Source organism: Onychomys torridus, chromosome 1, assembly GCF_903995425.1.
Source record: "Onychomys torridus chromosome 1, mOncTor1.1, whole genome shotgun sequence".
Lineage (NCBI taxonomy): Eukaryota > Metazoa > Chordata > Mammalia > Rodentia > Cricetidae > Onychomys > Onychomys torridus.
In genome coordinates, this window is record NC_050443.1 from 126,665,435 (window position 1) to 126,688,105 (window position 22,671).

General features: G+C 51.9%; 2 protein-coding genes across 4 annotated transcripts; one reads left to right on the forward strand and one right to left on the reverse strand.

The window, feature by feature from the left end:
* The first annotated feature begins 3 nt into the window (after nt 1-3).
* On the forward strand, nt 4-3,415 carry Trpt1 (tRNA phosphotransferase 1). Of its 2 annotated transcripts, XM_036203505.1 has the most exons (8): nt 4-198; nt 326-394; nt 582-663; nt 1,771-1,940; nt 2,036-2,210; nt 2,352-2,408; nt 2,486-2,596; nt 2,727-3,415. In XM_036203505.1, exons 2-8 carry the CDS (start codon nt 335-337, stop codon nt 2,819-2,821), a joined length of 750 nt encoding a protein of 249 aa, XP_036059398.1. In that variant the 5' UTR covers nt 4-198; nt 326-334; the 3' UTR covers nt 2,822-3,415. The 2 variants fall into 2 exon arrangements, with proteins under 2 accessions (XP_036059398.1, XP_036059390.1); XM_036203497.1 differs by having other exon boundaries at nt 4-394.
* Fermt3 (fermitin family member 3) lies at nt 2,842-22,122 on the reverse strand. 2 transcript variants are annotated; one of them, XM_036203465.1, is made up of 15 exons: nt 21,737-22,122; nt 20,891-21,064; nt 17,117-17,350; nt 16,829-16,948; nt 16,561-16,729; nt 16,349-16,451; nt 7,517-7,624; nt 7,241-7,375; nt 7,102-7,151; nt 6,895-7,019; nt 6,665-6,771; nt 6,304-6,543; nt 5,823-5,947; nt 3,474-3,615; nt 2,842-3,355 (listed from the first exon to the last, which is right to left on the reverse strand). In XM_036203465.1, exons 2-15 carry the CDS (start codon nt 21,048-21,050, stop codon nt 3,176-3,178), a joined length of 1,998 nt encoding a protein of 665 aa, XP_036059358.1. In that variant the 5' UTR covers nt 21,051-21,064; nt 21,737-22,122; the 3' UTR covers nt 2,842-3,175. The 2 variants fall into 2 exon arrangements, with proteins under 2 accessions (XP_036059358.1, XP_036059352.1); XM_036203459.1 differs by having other exon boundaries at nt 20,891-21,067.
* Between the last annotated feature and the right edge of the window lie 549 nt (nt 22,123-22,671).

A 22,671-nucleotide genomic window follows, 5' to 3' on the forward strand; every position in this document is an offset into this window, starting at 1 on the left:
TTCCCATTGGCCAGTCCTTGTCCGGGTCTGCGATTTGCCTTCCACGGTGAAGAGCTTCTGATAAGCGCAGGCCTGGCTCACCTTGGCGTCTCTTCGCGCTCCAGTCCCGAGATCCGGACAGCAGATCCGTGACCCGATTCCGGAAAGCCGGGTCTGATCCGGATCCCTCGGGCCTCGTGGCTGCCAGTGTGACCCTGGGCAAGTTCCGCCAGCTGGGCCTCAAATTTCCTTGTGTGGACCAGAGGTTCCCGGGTGGGATGATCAGTGCGGTTCTCCCATCCTGAGCCTTTGTGACTTTATGGCCACACGTCCCTGATCCCTACAGGTCTTGGCCATGAACGCCCCTGGTGGAAGGAGGCAGGAAGGTAGACGGTCCCATAGACCCCGGGAACAGGTGTGCACCTTTCCATCCTCACCCCCACAGTGGCAGGACAGGGGAGGAGACCTGAGCCTTGGTTTCTTGGTGGGAAGACTGCAGGACCAATGGTCCCAGAGACCACTGGAGCTCTTCTGGTCTACCTTTGCAGTAGGACTCAGGGCTAGCTACTGAAACACAGGCCATCATCACTGGACTCTTTCAGGACAGAGATGTGCAGCTGTCTAAGGCCCTGTCCTATGTCCTACGCCATGGAGCTCTGAAGCTGGGACTTCCCATGCGAGCTGGTAAGTGAGCATGATGGAAACTAGGAGCCCAGGGAGCAGCTGGAACCCTGTCTCCTCAACTCTCAACACTGCCCCAGCAGGAACAGAGAACAGGCACACTCTCCGAATGTACAGGAAAATCAAGGCCCAGAACCCCTTATTCATGTCCTCTGGAAGAGAAGCCCCTGTCCAGGCTGGGCCGCATGATGTCTCTTTCAGCCAACTGGTCCTATAAACACTTCCCAAGGATGGCAGGGGGCATACTGAGACAACTGATGTTTACTGGATGTCCACTCTGGGCCAACTACTTAGTACTTACTAAGTTACTCTGCCTGAAGCAGATATGCTATATTTTTTTTTGTTTTAATTTTTTTATGTGTATGAGTGTTTTGCCTGCCTGCGTGTGTGTATATCTGTATCACATGCATACCTCGTGCTTGCAGAAGAGGGCATTCGGCCTGGAATGAGTTCAGATGGTTGGAAATCGGACCCCAGGTCGTTTGGAAGGAAGAACAGCCATTGCTCTTAACTGATACACCATCTCTAAAGCTACCCCTCCTTTTTTCATATTGAGACAAGGTGTCATGTAACCTAGTCTAGCCTCAAAACACCTTGAACTTTTGATTCTTCTGTCTGTACATCCCAAGTGCCGGGCTTATATGCATGTACCAATATGCCCAGCCCACCATGAAGCTGGTCACCTTCCTCTGTAAGTTAAGAAAAATGAGGTTTAGCTGGGTGGTGGTGCTGCATGCCTTTAATCCCAGCACTTGGGAGGCAGAGCCAGGAGAATTTCTGTGAGTTTGAGGCCAGCCTGGGCTACAGAACAAGTTCCAGGACAGGCTCCAAAGCTGTCTTGTCTCAAAACACCAAAAAAAGAAAAGAAAAAATGAGGCTTGGGATAGAAGTGTATCTCCTTAGCAGAGTTCTTGCCGAGCAGGTGCAAGGCTCTGCGTTCCACCCCAGCACAGAAAAAACAAAATGAGGCCCAAAAGGGAAACCTTGCTGAAGATCACACAGAACAAGCTCATGTGACCTCCCAGGCCTAGCCTTTGTCCCAGCTGCCTGTGGCTCCCCTGTTAAGCATAGCCCCGGCTTCTGAGCACACCCCCACCTGGCTGCCTGCAGATGGCTTTGTACCCCTGCAAGCTCTCCTGCAGCTGCCCCAGTTCCACAGCTTCTCCGTTGAGGATGTGCAGCACGTGGTGGATAACAATGGAAAGCAGCGGTTTGCCCTGCAGCCAGGCGAGCCCAGCACTGGTCCTCTCATCAGGGCCAATCAGGGCCACTCCCTACAAGTGGGTACCCAGGGGCATGTGAGAGGGAGAGCCAGGTGGGACCCCAGTCCAGGAAGGAGGGTCCCACTGCTGTCCATTCACACACTCATTCCCAGGTACCTGATTTGGAGCTGATGCCCCTGGAGACACCACAGGCCCTGCCTTTGATGCTAGTCCATGGTACATTCTGGAAGCATTGGCCGTCTATTCTACTGAAGGGCTTGTCACGCCAAGGAAGGGCACACATCCACTTGGCCTCAGGATTGCCTGGAGACCCTGGTGTCATCAGTGGTCAGTGTCACCTTCACCTATTCTGTCCTCCCAGGTCCCCCACCAAGGGTCACACAGACTTGCATGAGCAGTACCTCCCCATCCCACCATAGAGCCCCATGCTGCCCAGGTACTCCGGCCTTAGTCTAGTTGTCCCTGCAGGCATCCGTCCAAATTGTGACGTGGTGGTGTTCATCGATGGGCCCCAAGCTCTGGCAGGTAAGTGTGGACCCTCCAGGGACTCTCCCAGATCTGTCAGCGAGGGGCACCAGTCACATCTCTGGCTCTGTGAGCAGATGGAATCCCCTTCTTCTGCTCTGCCAACGGGGTGATCCTGACTCCAGGGAATGCCGAAGGCTTCCTGCTTCCCAAGTACTTCAAGGAGGCCCTGCAGCTACGACCTACCCGTGAGAACCAAACCACCACCTACCCCGTGTCCTGAAGCTTGTGCCCTTCCGCTTCAAGCCCTTTGCAAGTTCCCCACTGTAGGCTGACTTAGACATGCCTTTCTCTTAGCAACTCTTGTCTCTACCTTAGGAAAGCCTCTCTCCTTGGCTGGTGATAAAGAAGCGGAGTATCAGAGTGGCCCCAGGCACAGCTCCAGAGGAGGAAGAAGAAAGATCCAACAATAAAATATGTATTTATTAAAAAAAAACAAAACAAAACAAAAACCAACAACTCTGAAAACTGTCACAGGAAGAAAGTCCAGTTTGAAAGCAGGATTCTTTGTTCCTCATCCACATCTGGCATTCCTCGTGTGCTTAGGGACTACATATAGGCCAGGGATGTGAGCTGCCAGGAGGGCAAGAGGAGGACTGTGTGTGTGTGGCAGTGTCTACCCCAGCCAGGGCCCTGGCCTGCCTGTGACAGCAGGTAAAGGTCCCAGCATGGTGCATGCTGGGAGTGGTGGAACAGAGAGTTCAGGTAGACGTGGGCTTGCGAGGTCCCTGGAGGTGGTGAGTGGAGCAAGAGCAGCCTGGCTGCCCTCAGAAGGCTTCGTGGCCACCTGTAAGCTGCAGGAACAGATCCTCGTCGAGCTCCTCCCCACGAGCCCGCTCCCGAGTGGACAGGAAAATGTAGCCCCCGATGTACTCATGTACGATGCGGCAGCTGGCAGACACACAGCTGAAGGCCACATTGATGTGCTCATCAAATTCAATGGCCACCTGCGGGCGGGTGGTCACAGGTCCAGTGGGCTCAGGCAATAAACAGGAGCTTCTGCCTTGCCCTGGTTGGGTCTGAGCTGGCCACCTGTCCCTGTCCCTGCCCTCCCTTGGGACCTACCTGTTGTATGTCCCAGTTGACATTCCACTGACGCATGTTGCTGAAGCGCCAGGTCTTGACCACATCACCCACGGCCAGGTCAATGCGGATCAGTCGATTGTTGGCAATGCCCAGGATCTCATCTTTCCTGCTGCCCTTGAACCTAATTCCCAAAGGGGCAAATATGAGTGAGGGCTACACCATGTGTGGCCCTGGAGCCTACCCTGTGTGTACACAGCTCCAGAGCCCTCAGGGTAGAGCACAGCCTCACCTGCCCCAGCTCTGCAGCTCTGCAGCTGTTCAGTTTCTCCTAGCCTTAAGCTCCCATTCTGAAAAATGGGATTATTCATGGACTGATGCTAGCCAGACATGGTGTAGCATGTCTGTCATCCCAGCAAAGGGGCTGAGACAGGAATTCACATCAGACTTGATACATGGGGAATGAAGTTCTGTCTCAACAACCAAGGGTGGGGGGGGGGACCCAGGGACTGAGAAGATGCTTCAGTCAATAGAGTACCTGCCTTGCAAGTATGAAGACCTGAGGTTGATCCCCAAGACTGTAGTGCATGCTTGTGGTCCCTGGGACAAGATAGACAGGCTGGGGGAGATTGCTCAGTGCGAAAAGCTCTTGCCACACATGCGTGAGAATACAGAACCCTTGTAAATCTAATACGTCTGCAATGTGCCTATGGCAAGTTGGGAGGCAGAGATGGGAGAGTCTCTGGACCGTCTGCAGCCAGCTAACCTGGAACACACAGTGATGAGTAAGAACTCTTGTCTCAAGGTGGAAGGTAAAGATTGATCTAGAGGCTATCTTCTGACCCCCACATAACTGCTACAATGCGTGCGTGCACACACACACACACACACTCACACACACAGATTTAAAATAAAAACATTAAAAAAAAATATGACCAGCAAGAGGGTTCAGTCACCCTCACCCTCAAACCTGATGGCTGTAGCTTATCCCCAGGACCCACGTGGGAGAAGGAGAAGTTCCTGTAAATTGTTCTCTGATCTCCACATGTGCACGTGCACAAAATAAACAAATGGAAGATGTAAGATAGAGGGGCTGGGGAGTTGGCTCTGCTGTTACAAACACAGTGCTTACTGAAGACCCAGGTTTGGTTCCCAATACCCACACGGGGGCTCTAACTCCAGTTCCAGGGGATCTGGTGCCTCTTCTGGCCTCTGGGCACTGGGCACTATATGCAGTGCAAATGTACATATGCAGACAAAACACTCATACATGAAAAACTAAATCTTTTTTCTTTTTTTTTTTTTTTCAGAGCTGAGGACCAAACCCAGGGCCGAGCACTTGCTAGGCAAGCGCTCTACCACTGAGCTAAATCCCCAACCCCCCTTTTTCAGTTTTTTGAGGCAGGGTTTCTCTGTGTAGCCCTGGCTGTCCTGGAATGGGCTCTGGCGACCAGGCTGGCCTGGAATTCACAGAGATCCACCTGCCTGTGCCTCCTGAGTGCTGGGATTAAAGGAAGGCAAAATAAATCTTAAAAAATGTAAAATACTTGGGGCTGGAGAGATGGCTCAGTGGTTAAGAGCACTGGCTGCTCTTCCAGAGGACCCACGTTCAAGTCCCAGCACCCACATGGCAGTTCATAACTGTCTGTAATTCTAGTTCCAGAGATCTGACACCCTCTCACAGCACGTGGCAAAACACCAATGAACAAAAATTAAAAAAAAAAAAAAAAGAAAGAAAGAAAGAAACGCTGTCTCGAACCCTCCCTCCCCCCAAAGAAATGTAAAATACTCAGGGATCAGAGGCAGGTGGATCTCTGAGTTCAAGGCCAGCCTGGTTTATGGAGCGAGTTCCAGGACAGCAAGGACTACACAGAGAAACCTTGTCTTGAAAAATCAACCCCTCCCCCCAAAAAAAGTAAAAATTAAAGAAAAAAAAAAGATGGGCAGCCCCTGAGAAATAACACCTGAGCTACCCCCCATGGACAGATGCTGACAAGGTGGGGTATCCTAAAAGCATTTGCCAACGTTAGGCATATAGTTCACACCTCTAAGTAATGATCTTGTGTGCATCATCATCAACCACATGTCATTCATTTCTCTGTAGACTTGGGAACTGAGTTCTCAGGGTCCTCCCTATAACACAGGGACAGCTGGCCAAGGCCCAGAGAGGGGAGCATCTATGACAGAGCCGGGAAAAGCACTGGGTCTTCTGCTTGTCCGGTGTGAGCTCTGTCTCACTGGGGAACACAGAACCCCCAGGGAGAGGTACCCACAGACACCTGGGGAGGAGAGGCATTGAGTTGTGTGCCTGGGACCTATCTGGGATGTGTGCACACAGCAGCTGGCAGCAAGTGAGGGCAGAGACAGTGCTTTGCAGGGCTGGAATCATACCTAACCATCACATAGGAGATGCCAAAGTCGGGCAAGGACTGCCAGGCCTGGATGAAACGCAGCTGGGCCTCGATCAGCGAGAGCTGGGCCACATTCTGGTGAGCTTCCAGGATCCGTGGGGTGAGCTGCGGTTCCATATTGGTAAGGGACTCTTAGGGCCTCCCCTTATCTAAAGTCCCTAAGATCCCTGCCACCACCACCACCACCACCACCACCACCACCACCACCACCCCACCCCCACCCCACCCCCGGGCACAGGACACTGAGGGGAAGGCAGCCATTGTGGCATCACTAAGGTACACATGTGGCTGAATCAGGCCCTAGAATAGACCTGGAGCCCTTCCAGAGGGGTGTCTGGGACACGGCAGAAGAAAGAAGTAAGCACAGGGTTTTCTAAGGAAGAGGGCTGGAGGTCCAGGGGTCTTCAAGGGTGGCTAGGTAAACACTATGGTGGTTCCCACCCCCACACTTCCTCCGGCACCTGCTTGGCCTTGAACTTTCGCTGGAAACGGGGAGCCACAAGGCCGTAGGGGTTAAGGCCCTCAGCAGAGGCTTCAGGGCCCTGGATGTGGTTCCCTGAGCCTCCACTGCCACCACCTGCCCGCTGCAGGCTAAGGAAGGCCAGAATGGCCTGCACCTCGCTGGCATAGCTGCTGTCTGCCATTGTCCGGCCCTTGGAGGCCAGGCGGCAGGCAGCCATCCACTGTGCGTACTGCTGGTCCTGGAGCAAGGACACAGAGAGAGGGTGGTGAGTAAAATCTGGCCACGTTCACTCTTACCCTGAAGCCGTTCCAGCCCTGTCCCCTGCCACTCCTCTCCCCCCTTTGGCCCAGCCTGCTCACATCCTGGCAGCGCAGGTAGATCTCACTCATGCCCTCTGGTGAGGGCACCAGGAGTTTGATGCAGAACTTCTGGCCAGAGACATTGACATCAGGGACCACCTCGCATCCTGCAAGAAGGAGGTCCCTGTATGAAAGTCAGCCCACCACCCACAGCTGCCTCAGGGCAGATGGTATCCACCCAGGTCCCAGGAGGAAACAGGCTGAGAGCAGTTACTACTGGCATCCCTCACCCTTGAGGTTCAGCTGCTGGATAGGGTCCCCTGGTGCTTCATCCTGGCTCTTATAGTAGGACAGTGTGGTGTCCTTGAATACCACCCAGTGCTGGCGGTAGCCCTTCAGGGTCAACTTCCGGGGCCTGGAGGGAGCAGGAAGCTTGTGAACCGTGGCCTCTCTGCCTTCTCCCTTCCCCCTCTCTCCAAGCAGGCCCTACACTTAACCTGAAGATTCGGAGGTGGTCCTTGAGTTCTGGGATGGTGGTGAGGCTATCCTGGAGGAAGAGAGAAGGAGAGGGAACTGTGGGTCCCCGGCCTGGCCCTGACTCCACCCCACTCATCCCCAGGCCCAAGTCCCCCTCACCAGCATGTCTGAGGGTGCCGACCCCTTCAGCTTCACCTCGAGGTTGTTCAGGGCGGCATCCAGGTCATCCAACCCCAGGTCCCCAGAGGCTGGCTCACCCACATCGCCACTCAGGGACAATTTGTTGATGTGATACTAGGAGACACATAGTTAGAGCTGAGTCTGACTGAGGCCCATCTGCCCCACACAACCTCCACGCTGGACTTCTTTGGAGATGGACTCCCTTCTGGAAGGCCTTTTGACCTTGTACCCCAGCACTCCCAGGGCCCCGGGCACCTGCAAGGCAGCGAACACCATCATCTCCTCCTCGGTGCAGTCGATTTCCTCTGTCAGCAAGTCCCAGCGGGCTTGCTCATACAGCTGGGTCAGCCGTACTGGGTCTGTCTGGAGCAGCAGGGGGTCAGGGGAGCTAGTCAGATGGCGCCTGTCGTGGATACTCAGGCTCGGCCCAACATGAGCAGCAGACCCCATCTCTACCCTGCTGGCCTGCCCCCTGCCTAGGCAGACAGTGCAGCTTTTCTCTATAACCTGCTCTACCATGCCACAGGCCACAGGCCAGCCTCCTGCTGAGGATAGGCAAGAGAAGAAGAGAGCCCCTGAAGGAAGTGCTCCCAGAATAGAAAAAAAGACAGCTAGCTGGGCGTGGTGGCGCACGCCTGTAATCCCAGCACTCGGGAGGCAGAGGCAGGCGGATCTCTGTGAGTTCCAGGCCAGCCTGGTCTACAGAACAAGTTCAGAATATGCTCCAAAGCTACAGAGAGAAACCCTGTGGTAGCTCCTTCAACTCATCTCTCAGGAGAGTACAGGCCACAGGAAAGCGCTCCAGGAAGGCTTCCCTGAGGAAGTGACCTACAGGGCAGAGGCCTGCAGGGTGACAATGGACCACTGAAGGGAAGAGTGAGTGAAAGGGGTCTAGGGTCAAGGAGCAGGAGGGCCTCCCAGACACCATGGGAGTGCACACTCTATGGCCACAGGGCTGAGAGCAAGGGCGTCAAAAAGGCAAAGAGAGGAGAGGCAGCCTTGAATGAGTAAGCCCCGGGTTCGATCCCCAGTGCTACATGAGACTGAGCCTAGTGATGACTGCTCACAATCCAGCACTGTGGAGGGAAGCGGGAGGGTCGGAGTTCGAGACTGCCCGTGACTGAGGTCAACCTGGGGTGCATAAGACAGTCACAAAAAGATACAATGGCAGAACAGAATGGTTTATCAACCCATTGAGAGAAAGAAAGAAAGGCAAAGCACAGAGTGGAGAAGTCGATTCAGGAGCTATTCTTCCGACAGATCCAGCTCAGTACAGGAACTGCCAAAGACATGACCAGAATTGGCACTGTAGAGGCTATCCAAGCAGCTAGCGGCTAAAGGCCAGCCGGGTCTATTAGTCACTAGGGCAGGTGGGTCAAGGACACAGGAAAAGTTGGACTGCTGGTTGTCTGGGTTGAGTGTCGGGGGCAAAAAACTGAAAATGGGCACTAGAGAACTTTCTGGAACAGCAACAATGTTTTAAAACTGGATTTGATGGGGCTGGAGAGATGTCTTAGCAGTTAAGAGCACTGGCTGCTCTTCCAGAGAACCCAGGTCCAATTCCCAGCACCTACATGGCAGCTCACATCTGTCTGTAACTCCAGTTCTAGGCCTTTGGACATCCTCACACAGACATACATGCAAATAAATAAATAAACAAACAAACAAACAAACAAACAAACAAATAAATAAATGAGAGAAACTGGATGTGGCAGCGGTTGTACAACCACACACAATGACCAAAAATAAACTACTCAGGATGGGCGGTGCTTGCACATGTAAGTTACATCTCAGCGATGCATAATGGTCACATTATGTTAAGCAGCGAGTGCCAAGTGCTGCTGAGGTTGGAGCGCTGTAACTGTCTCTTGCTGCTGATGGGGGAGGTCCTACTCGAGCTGACCCTGCATGCTCCGAGTCCCACCTCTTCCACCTCTGAAATCTGTGCACACAGCATCCCAAAATGTACATTCAGCCTCAGGTCTGTGGGCTCCAAATCCTGATTCAACCAACCAAAGACTGATGATATTGTGGCGAGCGCGGGTGCGCGCAAGGGGGGGAGGGATTAGATCTAGTTGGGTGTGGTGGCTCATCCCTGTAATCTCAAGATTTGGGAGGTTGAGGCAAGAGGATTATCACAAGTTTCAGAGTCTGAGCTGCACAGTTGATTCTGTTTGTTTGTTTGGAGACAGGGTTTTTCTTTGTAGCCCTGGCTGTCCTGAACTCACTCTGTAGATCTGCCTGCCTCTACCTCCCTGGTGCTGGGACTAAAAGTACGCACTATCACCACCCAGCCTTACATAGTAAACTCTAGAACGGCCCAGAGTACAAATACAAAGTGAGACCATATCTTTTCTTTTGTTATTATTGAGACAAGATCTTTCTACATAGCCTGGCTGTCCTGGAACTCACAGAGATCCTCCTGTCTCTGCCTCCTGAGTGCTGGGATTAAATGCTTGTCATACCATGTGGTGCTATACTCCTTTAATCCTAGTATTCACACTCAGGAGGCAGAGGCAGGAGGATTTCTGTGAGTTCAAAGTTAGTGTAGTCTATACAAGTACAGACTAGCCAGAACTGCAAAGTGAGACCCCCCCCCTCTCTTACATACACACACACACACACACACACACACACACACACACACACACACACACACGAGAGAGAGAGAGAGAGAGAGAGAGAGAGAGAGAGAGAGAGAGAGAGAGAGAATGTGTATATATGCACTGGGTAGGAAATACTGGTTACCTAGAGATAGATTTAAGTATAGGGACATAGTAATTAAGTGAGGGAGCTCTTACCAGATGGCCAGGACCTGGAGCTGTAAACCTGGCCTTCTTGATGCTTCTTCAGCCCCCATTTCCCCAAACATTGAAAAAAATAATTTGACCCTACTAATATATATGTGTGTGTGTGTGTGTGTGTATGTGTGTGTGTGTGTGTGTGTGTGTGTGTGTGTGTGTGTAATAATCCTTCTGTACACTGTGTGAATATACATCACTATGACTGGTTTAATAAACAAGCTGACTGGCCAATAGCTGAGCAGGATAAAGTCAGGCAGGAAAGCCACACTGAGAATGCTGGCAGAGTGAGAGGAGACGACAGCCAGATGCCAAGGAAGCAGGATGTATAGAAAAGGAGGTAACCCCTTCGGTGGCAGCGCACGCCTTTATTCCTAGCACTCAGGAAGCAGAGCCAGGCAGATCTTTGTGAGTTCAAGGCCAGCCTGATCTACAGAGCAAGTTTTAGGACAGACTACAAAGCTACACAGAGAAGAAACCCTGTCTTGAAAAAACAAACACCAGGCAATGGTGGCGAACGCCTTTAATCCCAGCACTTGGGAGGCAGAGCCAGGCAGATCTTTGTGAGTTCAAGGCCAGCCTGGGCTACCAAGTGAGTTCCAGGAAAGGCGCAAAGCTACACAGAGAAACCCTGTCTCAAAAAACAAAAAAAAAAAAAACAACAAAAAAAGAAAAAACAAACAAAAAACAAAAAAGAAAGAAAGAAAAATGAGGTAACAAGCCTTGAGCCATGTGGCAGAACATAGATAAGAAGAAATATGGGTTAATTTCAATGTAAGAGTTAGGAAGTAACAAGCCTGAACTATTGACTAAGCATTTACAATTAATATAAGCCTCAGAGTCGTTTTTTGGGACTAGGCAGTCAGGATGGGAAACTTCTGCCTGTGTGTGTGTATGTGTGTGTGTAATAATAATAATATTGTTATTATTATTATTATTATTATTATTATTATTATTATTATTATTACCATTGCTTGTTAGTTTGAGACTGGGTCTTACGTTGCCCAAACTGACCTTGAATTCACCATGCAGTGAGGGTAGGCGTGAACTGTCCACCTTCCTGCTTCAGCCTGGTTTTACTCACCTGCTCTGAAAGTGGTAGTACTGTGTTGGGTACCGTGTGGAGGGGCTGGGTTAAGCGGCCCTGTGCAAGTCACAGTGTGTGGGGAATGCCCAGGCAGTCCTTTGCAGCCCCTCTTATCATTATGGAAAGTTAACTTTGGGTAAGTAGAGTTCAGTAGTGGAGGAGCCCAGCCCTTCGGGGTCCTGGGTTCAACCCATGACACCATATATGTCACCTATCAGCTCCAAAGAAATATGACCATGAAAGGAAATATGAACACAGCTATTCTGGGTTCTGCTAAGATCACTGTTTATATGTTACTATTTGTAGTCAAGGCTACGTTGTTTTCATCAAACACCATAAACACCAGTAGATTAGTAAGACTCAAGGAAATGTGTGCTGTGTGGGAGGGGAGATGGGGAGGCCAGGAGAGCTAAGTCTTCATCTTCTGACAACCTATAGCTGTGCACAAAACTGCTAGGTCACAGAACAGGGCTCTGGGCTCAGGAGCATACACAAAAGTCCCAGCCAGGACACTTGGCTTTGGCCCAAGTTCAAGACTAGTCTGGGTAACAAAGTGAGACTCTCCAGGGGACCCAACATCCCACACATAGACACATACACGCAGGCAAAACACCAATGCACATGAAATACAAATAAAACAAATAAATGAAAAAGAAAGTAAACATTAAATAAAAAACTACATTGTTTGCCAGGGAGTGGTGGCATAAGCCTTTAATCCCACCCAGCATTTATCTCTGAGTTTGAGGCTAGCCTGGTCTACAGAGCGAGTTCCTGGATAGGCTCCAAAGCTACACAGAGAAACCTTGTCTCAAAAAACAAACAAACAAACAAAACAAAAAAAAAAAAAACAAAAAAAGACCCCAAACCTACATTGTTCAAATCTACCTTTCCTGGAGAATAGAGTGGGGTAGATAATGGTTTTGCTGCCAGTGCCAAGAAGTGTGGGGATGGAGTAACCATAGTCCAATGCCAGGGGGTGGGGTGGGCAAATGCACAGAGCTGCCTGCTCTCCCATCAGGGCAGGTGTGATGGAGAATCAGGGGCATCCAAGTCACTTCGAGGCAGTAGTAGATGGAGCTGGAGGCTAGCAGAGGCTGGGAAGGAGTAGAAGGAGCAGACAGCAGACAGCCCACAGGAGGGTGGGAGGAAGCTGGGGTGTTGTCTCAGAGACCAGTCAGCACTCGGTACTGCAGCTGTAGCTGGGCCTTTCTGAGGTTAATAGTGAACTAGGAGGGTCAGGCTGTTTTCCCAGGACCTCAACTCCATCCCCAAGTAAGGATTTTTGCATTTTATCTGTTTGCAAGGCTGTGGATTACCCCAGGGTCTTGCACAGGCTAGACAGGTACTCTACCTCTGGGCCACATCCTCAGGCCTGGAAACAAGATTGTATAATACTGTAACAGGTAAGTGTTGTCAAACTGACTATCCTAGAAGCATGTGTGTGGGGATTATTTTATGTTCAGTGATGTGGGAAGACCCACCTATGTCAGGGTAGGGAGCTACACCCTGAGCAGGAGAGCCTAGATTTTTTGTTTGTTTGTTTTTTTGTTGTTTGTTTTTCAAGACAGGGTTTCTCTGTGTAGCTTTGGTGCCTGTCCTAGAACTCACTCTGTAGCCCAGGCTGGCCTTGAACTCACAGAGATCCGCCTGCTTCTGCCTCCTGAGTGCTGGGATTAAAGGCATGCATCACCACTACCGCCCAGAGAGCCTAGATTTTGTAAATGGAGAAAGGGAATTGAGCATCAGCAGGCAAGCTCTCTTCTTCCCGTGGGTGTCATGTGACCAGCTGATTCCAGCCTGCCTTGACTCCCATGTCTTGACTCACTGTACTTGAGCTGTGAACTGTGCCTTTTTTTTTTTTTAAAAAAAAAGAAGCATCAGATCTCATTACAGAGGGTGGTGAGCCACTGTGTGGTTATTGAACTCAGAACCTCTGGAAGGACAGTCAGTGCTCTTAACCTCTGAACCATCTCTCCAGCCCCCTGAACTGCTCCTTTTTTTGAGTAGCTTTTGTCAGGGTATTTTACCTCAGCTCAGGGACAAAACCAAAAGAAACAAAGAACTATTTTACAATAACCCTAATCTGAGCACTCACAGGCAGCAGAGTTGCCCCCGAGCTACAAAGTGACACTCTTTTCTTTTTTGTTTTTGTTTTTGTTTTTTGTTTTTTGAGACGGTTTCTCTGTGTAACTTGAACTCACTCTGTAGACCAGGCTGGCCTCGAACTCACAGAGATCTGCCTGTCTCTGCTTCTCAAATGCTGGGATTAAAGGTGTGTGCACCATCACTACCCCCCAGCCAAAGTGACCCATAAATATGGGTTTAGGAAATGGCCACACAAGCCTGGTGCCCCAGGTCTGATACTCAGAAACCATGTGGAAAAGCTGTCTGTGGTGACCCATTCTGTAGGGTCAACATTCCTATAGGCAGAAGGGAGACTAGACAAGGGAATGGCCTGGAGTACACAGTGCTCCAGCTGTAACCAGAAACAAGAGCCCTTGCTTCAGCAAGGTGGGAGGTCAGAACTCACTCCCAGAAGTCGTCCTTGGACTTCCACTTGCTTGTATCAGCGTGTGCACACTAGCCCTCATGCACATGCTTGCTTTCATGTGCACACACACACACACACAAATAAGTAAATTTAAAATATGTAAGTAATAAAAATTTTTAAAATTTATTCCCTTTTAAAGAAGGCAGAAACCAAAACCCAGAGAGAAGGAACTATTCTGTTCTTCCCACTAGTAGAGTAAGGACTGCGTAAAACAGTCTAAGATACATGGGGCTGGAGACACCCACATGGCAGCTCACAACTGTCTCTAACTCCAGTTCCAGAAAATCCAGTGCCCGTTTCTGGACTCTGTGTGCCAAGCACACACATGGTAACAGACACATATGCAGGCAAAAACAGTAAGACACAAAGTAAAAATGAATCTTAACTACTCAGGATACCTAGTCCCCTGGTTTGAATTTATGCATTTTATTACATGTACTGAATTACTACAATGTATTCCATAAAGATTTACTAGTCATATATATGAGTTAATAAAATGCAATTTGTTTCTGTTTTGTGCTGGGATTAAAGGCGTGCGCCACCACCGCCCGGCCTGTTTTTTACTTTTTGAGACAGGATTTCTCTGTGTAGCCTTGGCTGTCCTGGAACTCGACCTCAACCAGGCCTGGCTTCAGACTCACAGAGATCCGCCTGCCTCGGCTTCCTGAGTGCTGGGATTACAGGCGTGTGCCAAAACCGCCCGGCAAAATCCATTTTTTTAAAAAGACCAGCAAGATAGCTCAGTGGGTGAAGACACTTGCTGCCAAACCTGACCACCTAAGTTTGAACCCTGGGATTCACATGGTGGAAGGGAAGAACCAACTTCTGCAAGTTGTCCCCTAATCTCCACACATACACTGTGGCACACAGGAACACACACACATACTCTGTCTCTCACACATGCACATAAAATAGATAAATATTGTTTCAAAAAGAAGGGGCTAGGAGGAGATGGCTCAGATGTAGAATAGTTGTGTAAGCAAAGGACATGAGTTCGTATCCCCTGCACCAGGGAAACAGCCTCTAATCCCCCACTCCAGGCGGAGACAGGCAGAACCTTTGCTAGCTAGCCGGGTTAGCAGAATCAGTGAGTTCCAGGTTCTGTGAGAGCCAATGACAGAAGACACCTGACAATGACCTCTGACTTGAGGTGTACACATGGGGCAGCTGAGGAAGAGGAGAAATAGAAGCCACAGAGCCTGGGTACAGCTACAAGAAGAGAGAGAGAGAGACACCCCCTTAGCTCATGGGACACAGACTCTGTGAGAGAAAGATGATTCCAGAGGAAGAGCCATTGGCTATGTCCATGCCTTAATGAGCAAGTAAGATGCAGGCCTGTGATCCTGCCCACTACTGAGGCAGGAAGACTGGAAATTCAAGGTCTGACTGGGCTACAGATTCAAGGCCAGGTTCTACAACTTAGATAACTTAGCAAGACCCTATCTCAAATTAAAAATAAATAAATAATAAAAGTTCAGGGCTGGAGAGACAGCTCAGTGGTTAAGATTACTGACTGCGGGGTTGGGGATTTAGCTCAGTGGTAGAGCACTTGCCTAGCAAACGCAAGGCCCTGGGTTCAAGCCTCAGCTCAAAAAAAAAAAAAAAAAAAAAAAATTACTGACTGCTCTTCCAGAGCACCCAGATTCAGTTTCCAGCACCCACAGGGTGGCTCACAACTCTCTGTAGCTCCAGTTCCAGGGGATCTGACATCCTCTTCTGATCTCTGTTGATAACAGGCTCACATGCTGTACAGACATACAGGCAGAGAAAACACCCATACACAAAATAATATTCAAGTAGTCCCAAAGGGCCTGGGAGAGTGCTCAGTAGTATGGCATTTGTCTAGCATTTGTGGGGAAAAAACCTAGGTCTAATCCTTATTTAAAAAAAAAAAAAAGTAGCTGGGTGGCATTGGCGCACGCCTTTAGTCCCAGCACTCGGGAGGCAGAGCCAGGCAGATCTCTGTGAGTTCGAGGCCAGCCTGGGCTACAGAGGGAGATCCAGGACAGGCATCAAAACTACACGGAGAAACCCTGTCTCAAAAAACAAAGTATGTAGGTGGGTTGGAACCATGGGACCGGCTGCACGGAGGGCAGCTGGTGTCCTTCTGTGTGTAGATGTGGGTAGAAGGCAACAGGGCAGTTTGGCTCAGAAGAGACCGTTGAGGGACTCTGCCGATAGCTTGAACCCAAGTGCTCTGTAGACCACCATTTGTATGTTTGCAATGAAGGGCCACAGTTAGGAAGAGGAGCCTGTGGGGCCCCAGACAGTGTGTGGGGACAGAGGGTCAGACGACATTGTTGCAGAGGAGAAATCAGGCTAAGAATGGGGCCCACTGAGCCCACCTCCTAGGCCCTGCAGATCCAAGTGGCCTCCCTGTGCCCAGCTCAGAACCTCCCGACCAGAAACCCACAAAAAATCCCCAGAACCCACCACTGTCTACATGGGTTTCTGCCATAACCCCTCAGTAGGCAGGTCCTAAAGAAACCAGCGCTGAGACTTGTCTCCATCTGCCTTATCATTGGAGGCCCAGCAGTGTACTGGTAGGATCAGCTCACAGAGGTTCAGACGAGCATATGGTCGGACAATCTGATTCACAGCGGCTAACTTCCCAGAGCTGGACCCTCTTATTCCAGACCGCAGCTCACCTTGGGATCCAGGTCAAAGAAGCTGTAGTACTTAAATCGTAGCCAAAGCACGTCCCCGGCCTTGACTCCTTGCTGCATGAGGCACCGTGATGAATCCAGCCACCTGGGTATGACACAGAGGTCAGGGCACAGAGAGGAAGGGCCTGAACGCAGGAAGCAGAGGGTAGGTGAGCTAGGCCCTGGGCAGGGTGGCCTGGGTGTGGGTCATGCACCTGCTGTGGAGCTGGGTCTTGTCAGACAGGGAGCTGGGCCTTGGCAGGCGCTGGAGCAGGAGAGGATCAGGTGGCGGCTGTGGCCGGCTCAGCATGTGGTAACAAGCCTCAGTCTGGGGACTGTCGGAGAAGTGAGCTGGCATGCCTCGGAATAAGGTGGGTGCCACACCTGCAGTGTCAGTGGGAGTCAATCAGGCCTGGCCCTAGTTCTGGCCTCCCAGGCCAGTCTCTGTCCTGGCCCCAGCCCGGGCTGGCCATGCTCACTCACCCCCAGCTAGGACAACCTTGGTCAGGTCATGCACCTCTTCCTCAGGCTCCTTCTCCTTCTTCTTCTTCTCCTTCTTTTCTGGAGCTCGAAGCAGGGACAGCTCCTCAGGGTGCCTGATACCTGAAGGGAGGAAGGCCTCAGCACCAAGGGTGTGCTAGGTCATCTCCCTACCTTCCCACACAGATACCCCAGGGAAGTCACACCCTTTGATAGGCTGGGGAAGAGACTATGGCAAGAACAAGCTTAGGTGGCTTGGCCGGGGAAGGGGAAGAGGCCACTGCTACTCACTGAGGAGGCGGCAGATGGCAGCCACAGCCTGGAAGAGGGGCTTGGAGAAGCTGGCACGCAGACGCAGCACACGACGGTTGGGTAGTCGCAGAATGACAGGTCGGTGCTGTGGCCCAAAGAAGAGGCGGGCATCTGCCAGGATCCCATACTTGTCCAGTGTCCAGTGCGTCTGCAGCAGCCACTGGCTCTTCTGCTCCCACCAAAGGGCATGGTCAGACCAGTCCTGCTTGCGATCTGTGAGGACCCAGGGGCATCCATTGGCCTTCAAAGGCCCTGCCAAGCCTTCTTCATTTCTGCCCCAGCACTGATGCCACAGGTGGGCCAGATTGGATTGGCTCCAAAGTGATGATGGAATGGTTGATAGCTGACTCCTGCTGGTCCTTCTGGGTTCAGTTGTTACATCACTTCCGAGGGGAGCCCCGCAACCAGGAATATGGGTACCTCAATTGTAATGACCTCACCTCGTACTTTATTACGTTGACTCCTTATAGCCCGTGTGTATTCTGGAATGCTTGGTTCAATGACTTCTCTGTTTTGTTTTGTTTTTTGGTTTTTTTCGAGACAGGATTTCTCTGTGTAGCCTTGACTGTCTTGGAACTCACTTTAGACCAGGCTGACTTAGAGATCTGCATGCCTCTGCCTCCTGAGAGCTGGGATTAAGGGCATGTGCCACTACCACCCAGCCCTTCATTTATATATGTCTGTCTGTCTTTCTTTTTCTTGAGGCAGGGTCTCACTAAGTAATTCTAGCTGGCCTGGAACTTGCTATGAAGAACAGGCTGACCTCAGACTCAGAGATCCACCTGGCTCTGTCTCCCGAGTGCTGGGATTATAGGCGTGTGCCACCACCACCAACAATAGCAATACCTGCAGGTCTTCAGGGCTGTTAATAATCTCTAGTCAGGCTGGACGGTGGTGGCACACGCCTTTAATCCCAGCACTGGGAGACAGAGCCAGGAGGATCTCTGTGAGTTCAAGGCCAGCCTGGTCTACAAAGCCAGATCCAGAAAAGGTGCAAAGCTACACAAAGAAACCCTGTCTCGAAAAACCAAAAAAACAAAACAAAACCCCCAAAACCAAATAATCTCTAGTCACTAGCTGTGCGACCTTGCTCACAGTGTTTCACCTCTCTAGCTTCAGTTCTCTAGTTAAGATGTAACAATCAGCCGGGGGGGGGGGGGGGGGGGTGGACAGCCTCCAAAGCTACAGAGAAAACCTGTCTCGGAAAAAAAAAAAAACAAAAACAACAACAAAAAAGATGTAACAATCATCCTGACTCATGGCTGCTGCGTTACAAAGTGTTGTGCAATTTTGACACTAAAAGAGAAGCGCTCATTTGGAAATGTGAATGTCACTTGTCATCTGACCAGGAATTGGGGTGACAATGGATGACACAGGAGGATGCCTTATTCTCTCCCCCAAAGAAGTGTGAATACAGAAATAAATGGGGCAAAAGCTGCTGAGCACACACACAGCCGCCTGCGTTTGCTGGGCCCCGGCATGTTGTTGTTTGGGGGTTTCCAGACAGGGTTTTGAACTGAACAGCTCAGACCAACCCTGGTCCACTCATCCCGGTCTCTAATGGCCAAATGCTAGGATTACAGGTACATGCCTCATTGATGCCGTGCTGAGAGTCATGCCCAGGGCTTTGTGCCTGCTAGGCAAGCTCTCCACCTGCTAAGATTCTAGGCCTCTCTCTCTGGTCCTCCCACTTGGGTTTTGATCCCTGTCTCCCTCCTGGACTCCTGCCAGCTCCTGACCTGTGGCCCCACTGTCTCCAGTGATACCGAACACTGGAGAAGCTTCTCCGCCCCGCTCTGCAGGACTCTGAGCCCCATCCAGAGGCCCTCGCTCTGCCCCCACTTCCTCTCCCCTTGGCCTTTTGCTTTTAAACTTGAGTCAGGGTTTTGCTATGTCGGCTGTAGATTCACGAGGGCTGGGACTGCCTCCATGCCCAGCAGCCTTTGCTGTGGCTTTGTGCTCTTCAGGAGGCTCTCCCCACCTACTCCTCACCTGTCTTTTCCTGGGGTTTGGCCTGGAACCTCTCCCTCTCTTTGGTCATACCCTCTTCTGGGGGTTGGGTGTCTCTCCTGTGCCATGACTTCAGCTGCTAGCTAGCTTCTGCTGGGACGGCATGGCCCTCTACTCTAGGGCATTTTCATTGCTTCCTTCACCCCAGACTCCTGTTCACCTGACTCCATAACCAGTGCTGGGATGCTGCACCGTGAGACTAGCCCCAGCCTCCCAAAATGTTATGCTGAAGCCTGCCGTGGCTGGACAGAGGAGCCCTTCCTTCCCAGGCCATCCAGCCACCAAGGACTCTTCTGACACTCAAGCACCATGCGTCTAGTCCAACCTTGAGCTAATGTCAATTTCACTTCTAAACCCACCTTTTCTGTCCTCCCCGTCTGGCCTCTTGAGCCCTCATATATCCCCCACCCCTGACCCCACAGTGTCCCGCTGACAAGGGACCCTGCAAAGGTCTGCCTTAATGTGGCCATGCCGTGTCCAAGGCAAGTACCTAGTCCCTCAGGAGGCCAAAGGGCCTTCCCGGGCTGTCAGGCCACCACCTGGGCTTCTTGCATTGTCCCAAACCAGGTGTCTTACTATTCTGAGACCTTAACACTCAGAGCTTCCTCAAGTCCTGGCGTCAGTGCCAGGTCTTCCCCATTCTAGAGACCACTCTGAAATCCCCGCCCTTCCTAGTCAGGTCCCCGGGGAAGCTCTCACCACGCACTGGCAGTGGGAGGGTGGGGAGAATGCCCCTATTGCTGGGGACTGAGGTCCTGGGACTGTTGTGATTCAGCCTGAGGAGCCCAGCAGGGGTTCCTGGTAAGGTCTAGCTGGCTGTGTTCCGCCCTTGGGGCTCCCCTGCTGTGCCCTGGGACCCACCACCTTCTCAAGCCCTTCTATTCTGCCTTGGTCCAGGTCAAGCCCCCAACTCCGTCTGACATCTGGTTTCTGAGGGACCACCCCTCTGCTCCCCAACTTCTGCTTTCACAGGCTCTTTGGGGCCTGCCTCTGGCAGTTCCCTTCCCTGCCTTAGCCTTGTTACTTGGCTGTGCTGAGGCTTGTCCGACCCAGTCACTCTGGTCCCTGTCTTGCACTGTACATAGGATTGGTTGGGTCTAGAAAGCCTGCCTCCCATCCCTCTCCCTACCCCAGAGGCCTAGGACCCAAGCTCACAGTGCAATGCCTTCCGGCTCTGGCTATCAGGAGCTCGTGGTGGGATGCCTTCCGGCTCTGGCTATCGGAGGCCTTCCTGCCATCCTCCCAGGAAGTGATAGCTCTCATTCCCCACTAGGAAGGTTGATGAGAAGCCCCCATGGGGCCTTCTGGGTGACTCTGGGTGACTGATATCACACCAGCCTACTCTACCATAACTTCCTGTGGGGGCAGGGCCTTCCACCTCCGTTACCAGCCTGCCAAGTGGCTTGCTGGGGAGGAAGTGTAGGGGAGTAGACCCCCCGGGCCCTCAGAAACCTCCTCACCATCCTTTAGACCTCAGGAACAAGACTGAGGCCTCAGCACAGGCGAGGTGTACAGGGGACCATGTTCTGTATGTCCCTCAAGACTAGACAGAACCAGCAGGAGTGGGAGGAAGTGAGAGGATGTTAAGAAATATCTTCTTTGGAACCAAACAATTAAGCTGTTGCCTGAGTCATTGTGACAAGGTTATCATGAACGGCAGGGCAGGGATGGCCCAGAAGTGCCAGGGAGAGCCATCATGACTGCCTGTGTGCCAAACTGGGGACATGGGGGTCACGGACTCACTGATCTCCTCCACGATCTTCAGAAGCACCCCACCAATGTGTGACTCCCCCGTGACTCGGAGGGTGACAGATTGGGCCTCAGGGTCCTCTTCGCCCACAAACACCCGCAGCTCCCAGGACGAGTCGATGTAGTCCCCAGAGGCTGTCTTCATCCCCGCCATGGCTGTGGCTGCTTCTGCTGAGGCAAAGTGAGCAGACGCTGGGATCTGGTAGGCAGGTAGGCCTTGGGGGCACTGACAGAGACAGCTTCTGTAATCAAGCCATCTGAGACCCTCTACTCTCATAGGTGTTTGGGCTGAAGGGACAGTTCCTTGGAACTCTCCAGCCAGCTCAGGTCTCAGGTAAGAACACCAAGGCCCAACAGACTCACTCAAGCCCCAGGGTGGTGGTAAATAAACATCTTTAATCCCAGCACTCAGGAGGCAGAGGCAGGCAGATTTCTTTGAGTTCAAGGCCAGCCTGGGCTACAAGTGAGTTTCAGGACAGAGCTGTTATACAGAGAAACCCGGCTTCAAGGAAAAAAAAAAAAAAAAAGCAGGTGGATCTCTGTGAGTTCGAGGCCAGCCTGGACTAGAGCTAGTCCAGGACAGCCTCCAAAGCTACAGAGAAACCCTGTCTCAAAAGAACCACGACTCCTTCAAGAGCACCCTGCTGGACACCAGAGTGGGCCAACTCTCCTCACAGATCCGCCAAGCCCACCTATCCCTCAGAACAAACAAGCGCTGGCCCACAGTTCTCAGGCAGCACGCCCGCCCACACAAGCCTCTGAGGTGGTAGAAGTGTGGCTGCTGAGCACAGACAGACTTAGGGCAGGGGACAGATGAGTCCTCCCGGGTCTTGCACTTACCTAGACTGCAAGGGACTGCTGCTGCAGGTGGCCGGCGGTGGAGCACCTGTCCCCCTGGCCTGGGGTTGCCTTATGCTGCTCAGTTGCTTCCTTTAGAGGTCAGCCCGTGGTGGCCTTATCACCAAAGTTGTGCTAGTCCCTCCCCAGGGCGGGCTGCGGCTGGGTACAGGAAGCACACTGCCAGCACGTAAGGGCTCCACAGGACCCTTGCTTTTGTCACCACAGGAAGTGAGGGAAGAGCAGAGATGGGGCGACACCAGAAAGCTCTCCCCACCCCATCTCCCTGGCTTCCACTGGTTGTAGCTCCAGCCTACTGACAGGGACTGTGACCAGCAGAAAAGCTTCTTCAATCTTTCCTACCCCAAAATAGGCTTTGTTCCAAACCAACTAGCCGTCAACCTGCCCAAGTGGACAGCTACAAGTCAGGGTTTCCACCCTCAGTCAAAGCCTCTACCTCAGGACACCTCCATGTGATCCCCTTCAGGACCCCTTATCGATCTGTCCCTTTAGGGGCTCTGGTGACCTCACAGTCTCATGCTCCCTCTGGCACTGGGATACAAACTGCTCTAAGTCAAGGCCCTCAGTGCTAGCTGAGCAGGGACCCTGCCTGGCCAGGGCTAATGACCTTGGAGGCGGCAGACCCTTGCGGAGGTAAGATTGACCCGGGGAGTCTCAGGGACTGGGGGTAGGACAGGAAGCCAGTTTATGCAAACACAGGAGAGGAAGTACAGTCTAATGCTGGCCTCAGCATCTTGTGAGCCCAGAAAGCAGCCTTCTGGTAGCAAATGAGGAAGTTCAGTGTTGGACACAGTGTGGGGGAAGAGAACGGTGTCGGGCTTACAACCAGGCTCTCTGAGGGCTCGGGCAGCAGCAGCTGTTGGCAGCACATTTCTCAGGTCTGCTTCCTGACCCACTGTGGCTCTGGGTTAGGTTCT

Bases quoted from the DNA above. Each gene is read 5' to 3' on its own strand.
- Trpt1 (XM_036203497.1), top strand. From the start codon at position 335: ATGAACGCCCCTGGTGGAAGGAGGCAGGAAGGTAGACGGTCCCATAGA. The intron at 395-581 runs GTGTGCACCTTT...GGACTCTTTCAG, and splicing joins CCCATAGACCCCGGGAACAG to GACAGAGATGTGCAGCTGTC. The intron at 2,597-2,726 runs GTGAGAACCAAA...TCTCTACCTTAG, and splicing joins CCTGCAGCTACGACCTACCC to GAAAGCCTCTCTCCTTGGCT.
- Fermt3 (XM_036203465.1), bottom strand. From the start codon at position 21,050: ATGGCGGGGATGAAGACAGCCTCTGGGGACTACATCGACTCGTCCTGG. The intron at 7,625-16,348 runs GTGAGCTGCGGT...CTGCTGCTCCAG, and splicing joins TCTTTGACCTGGATCCCAAG to ACAGACCCAGTACGGCTGAC. The intron at 3,616-5,822 runs GTATGATTCCAG...TTTGGGAATTAG, and splicing joins ATCTCCTATGTGATGGTTAG to GTTCAAGGGCAGCAGGAAAG.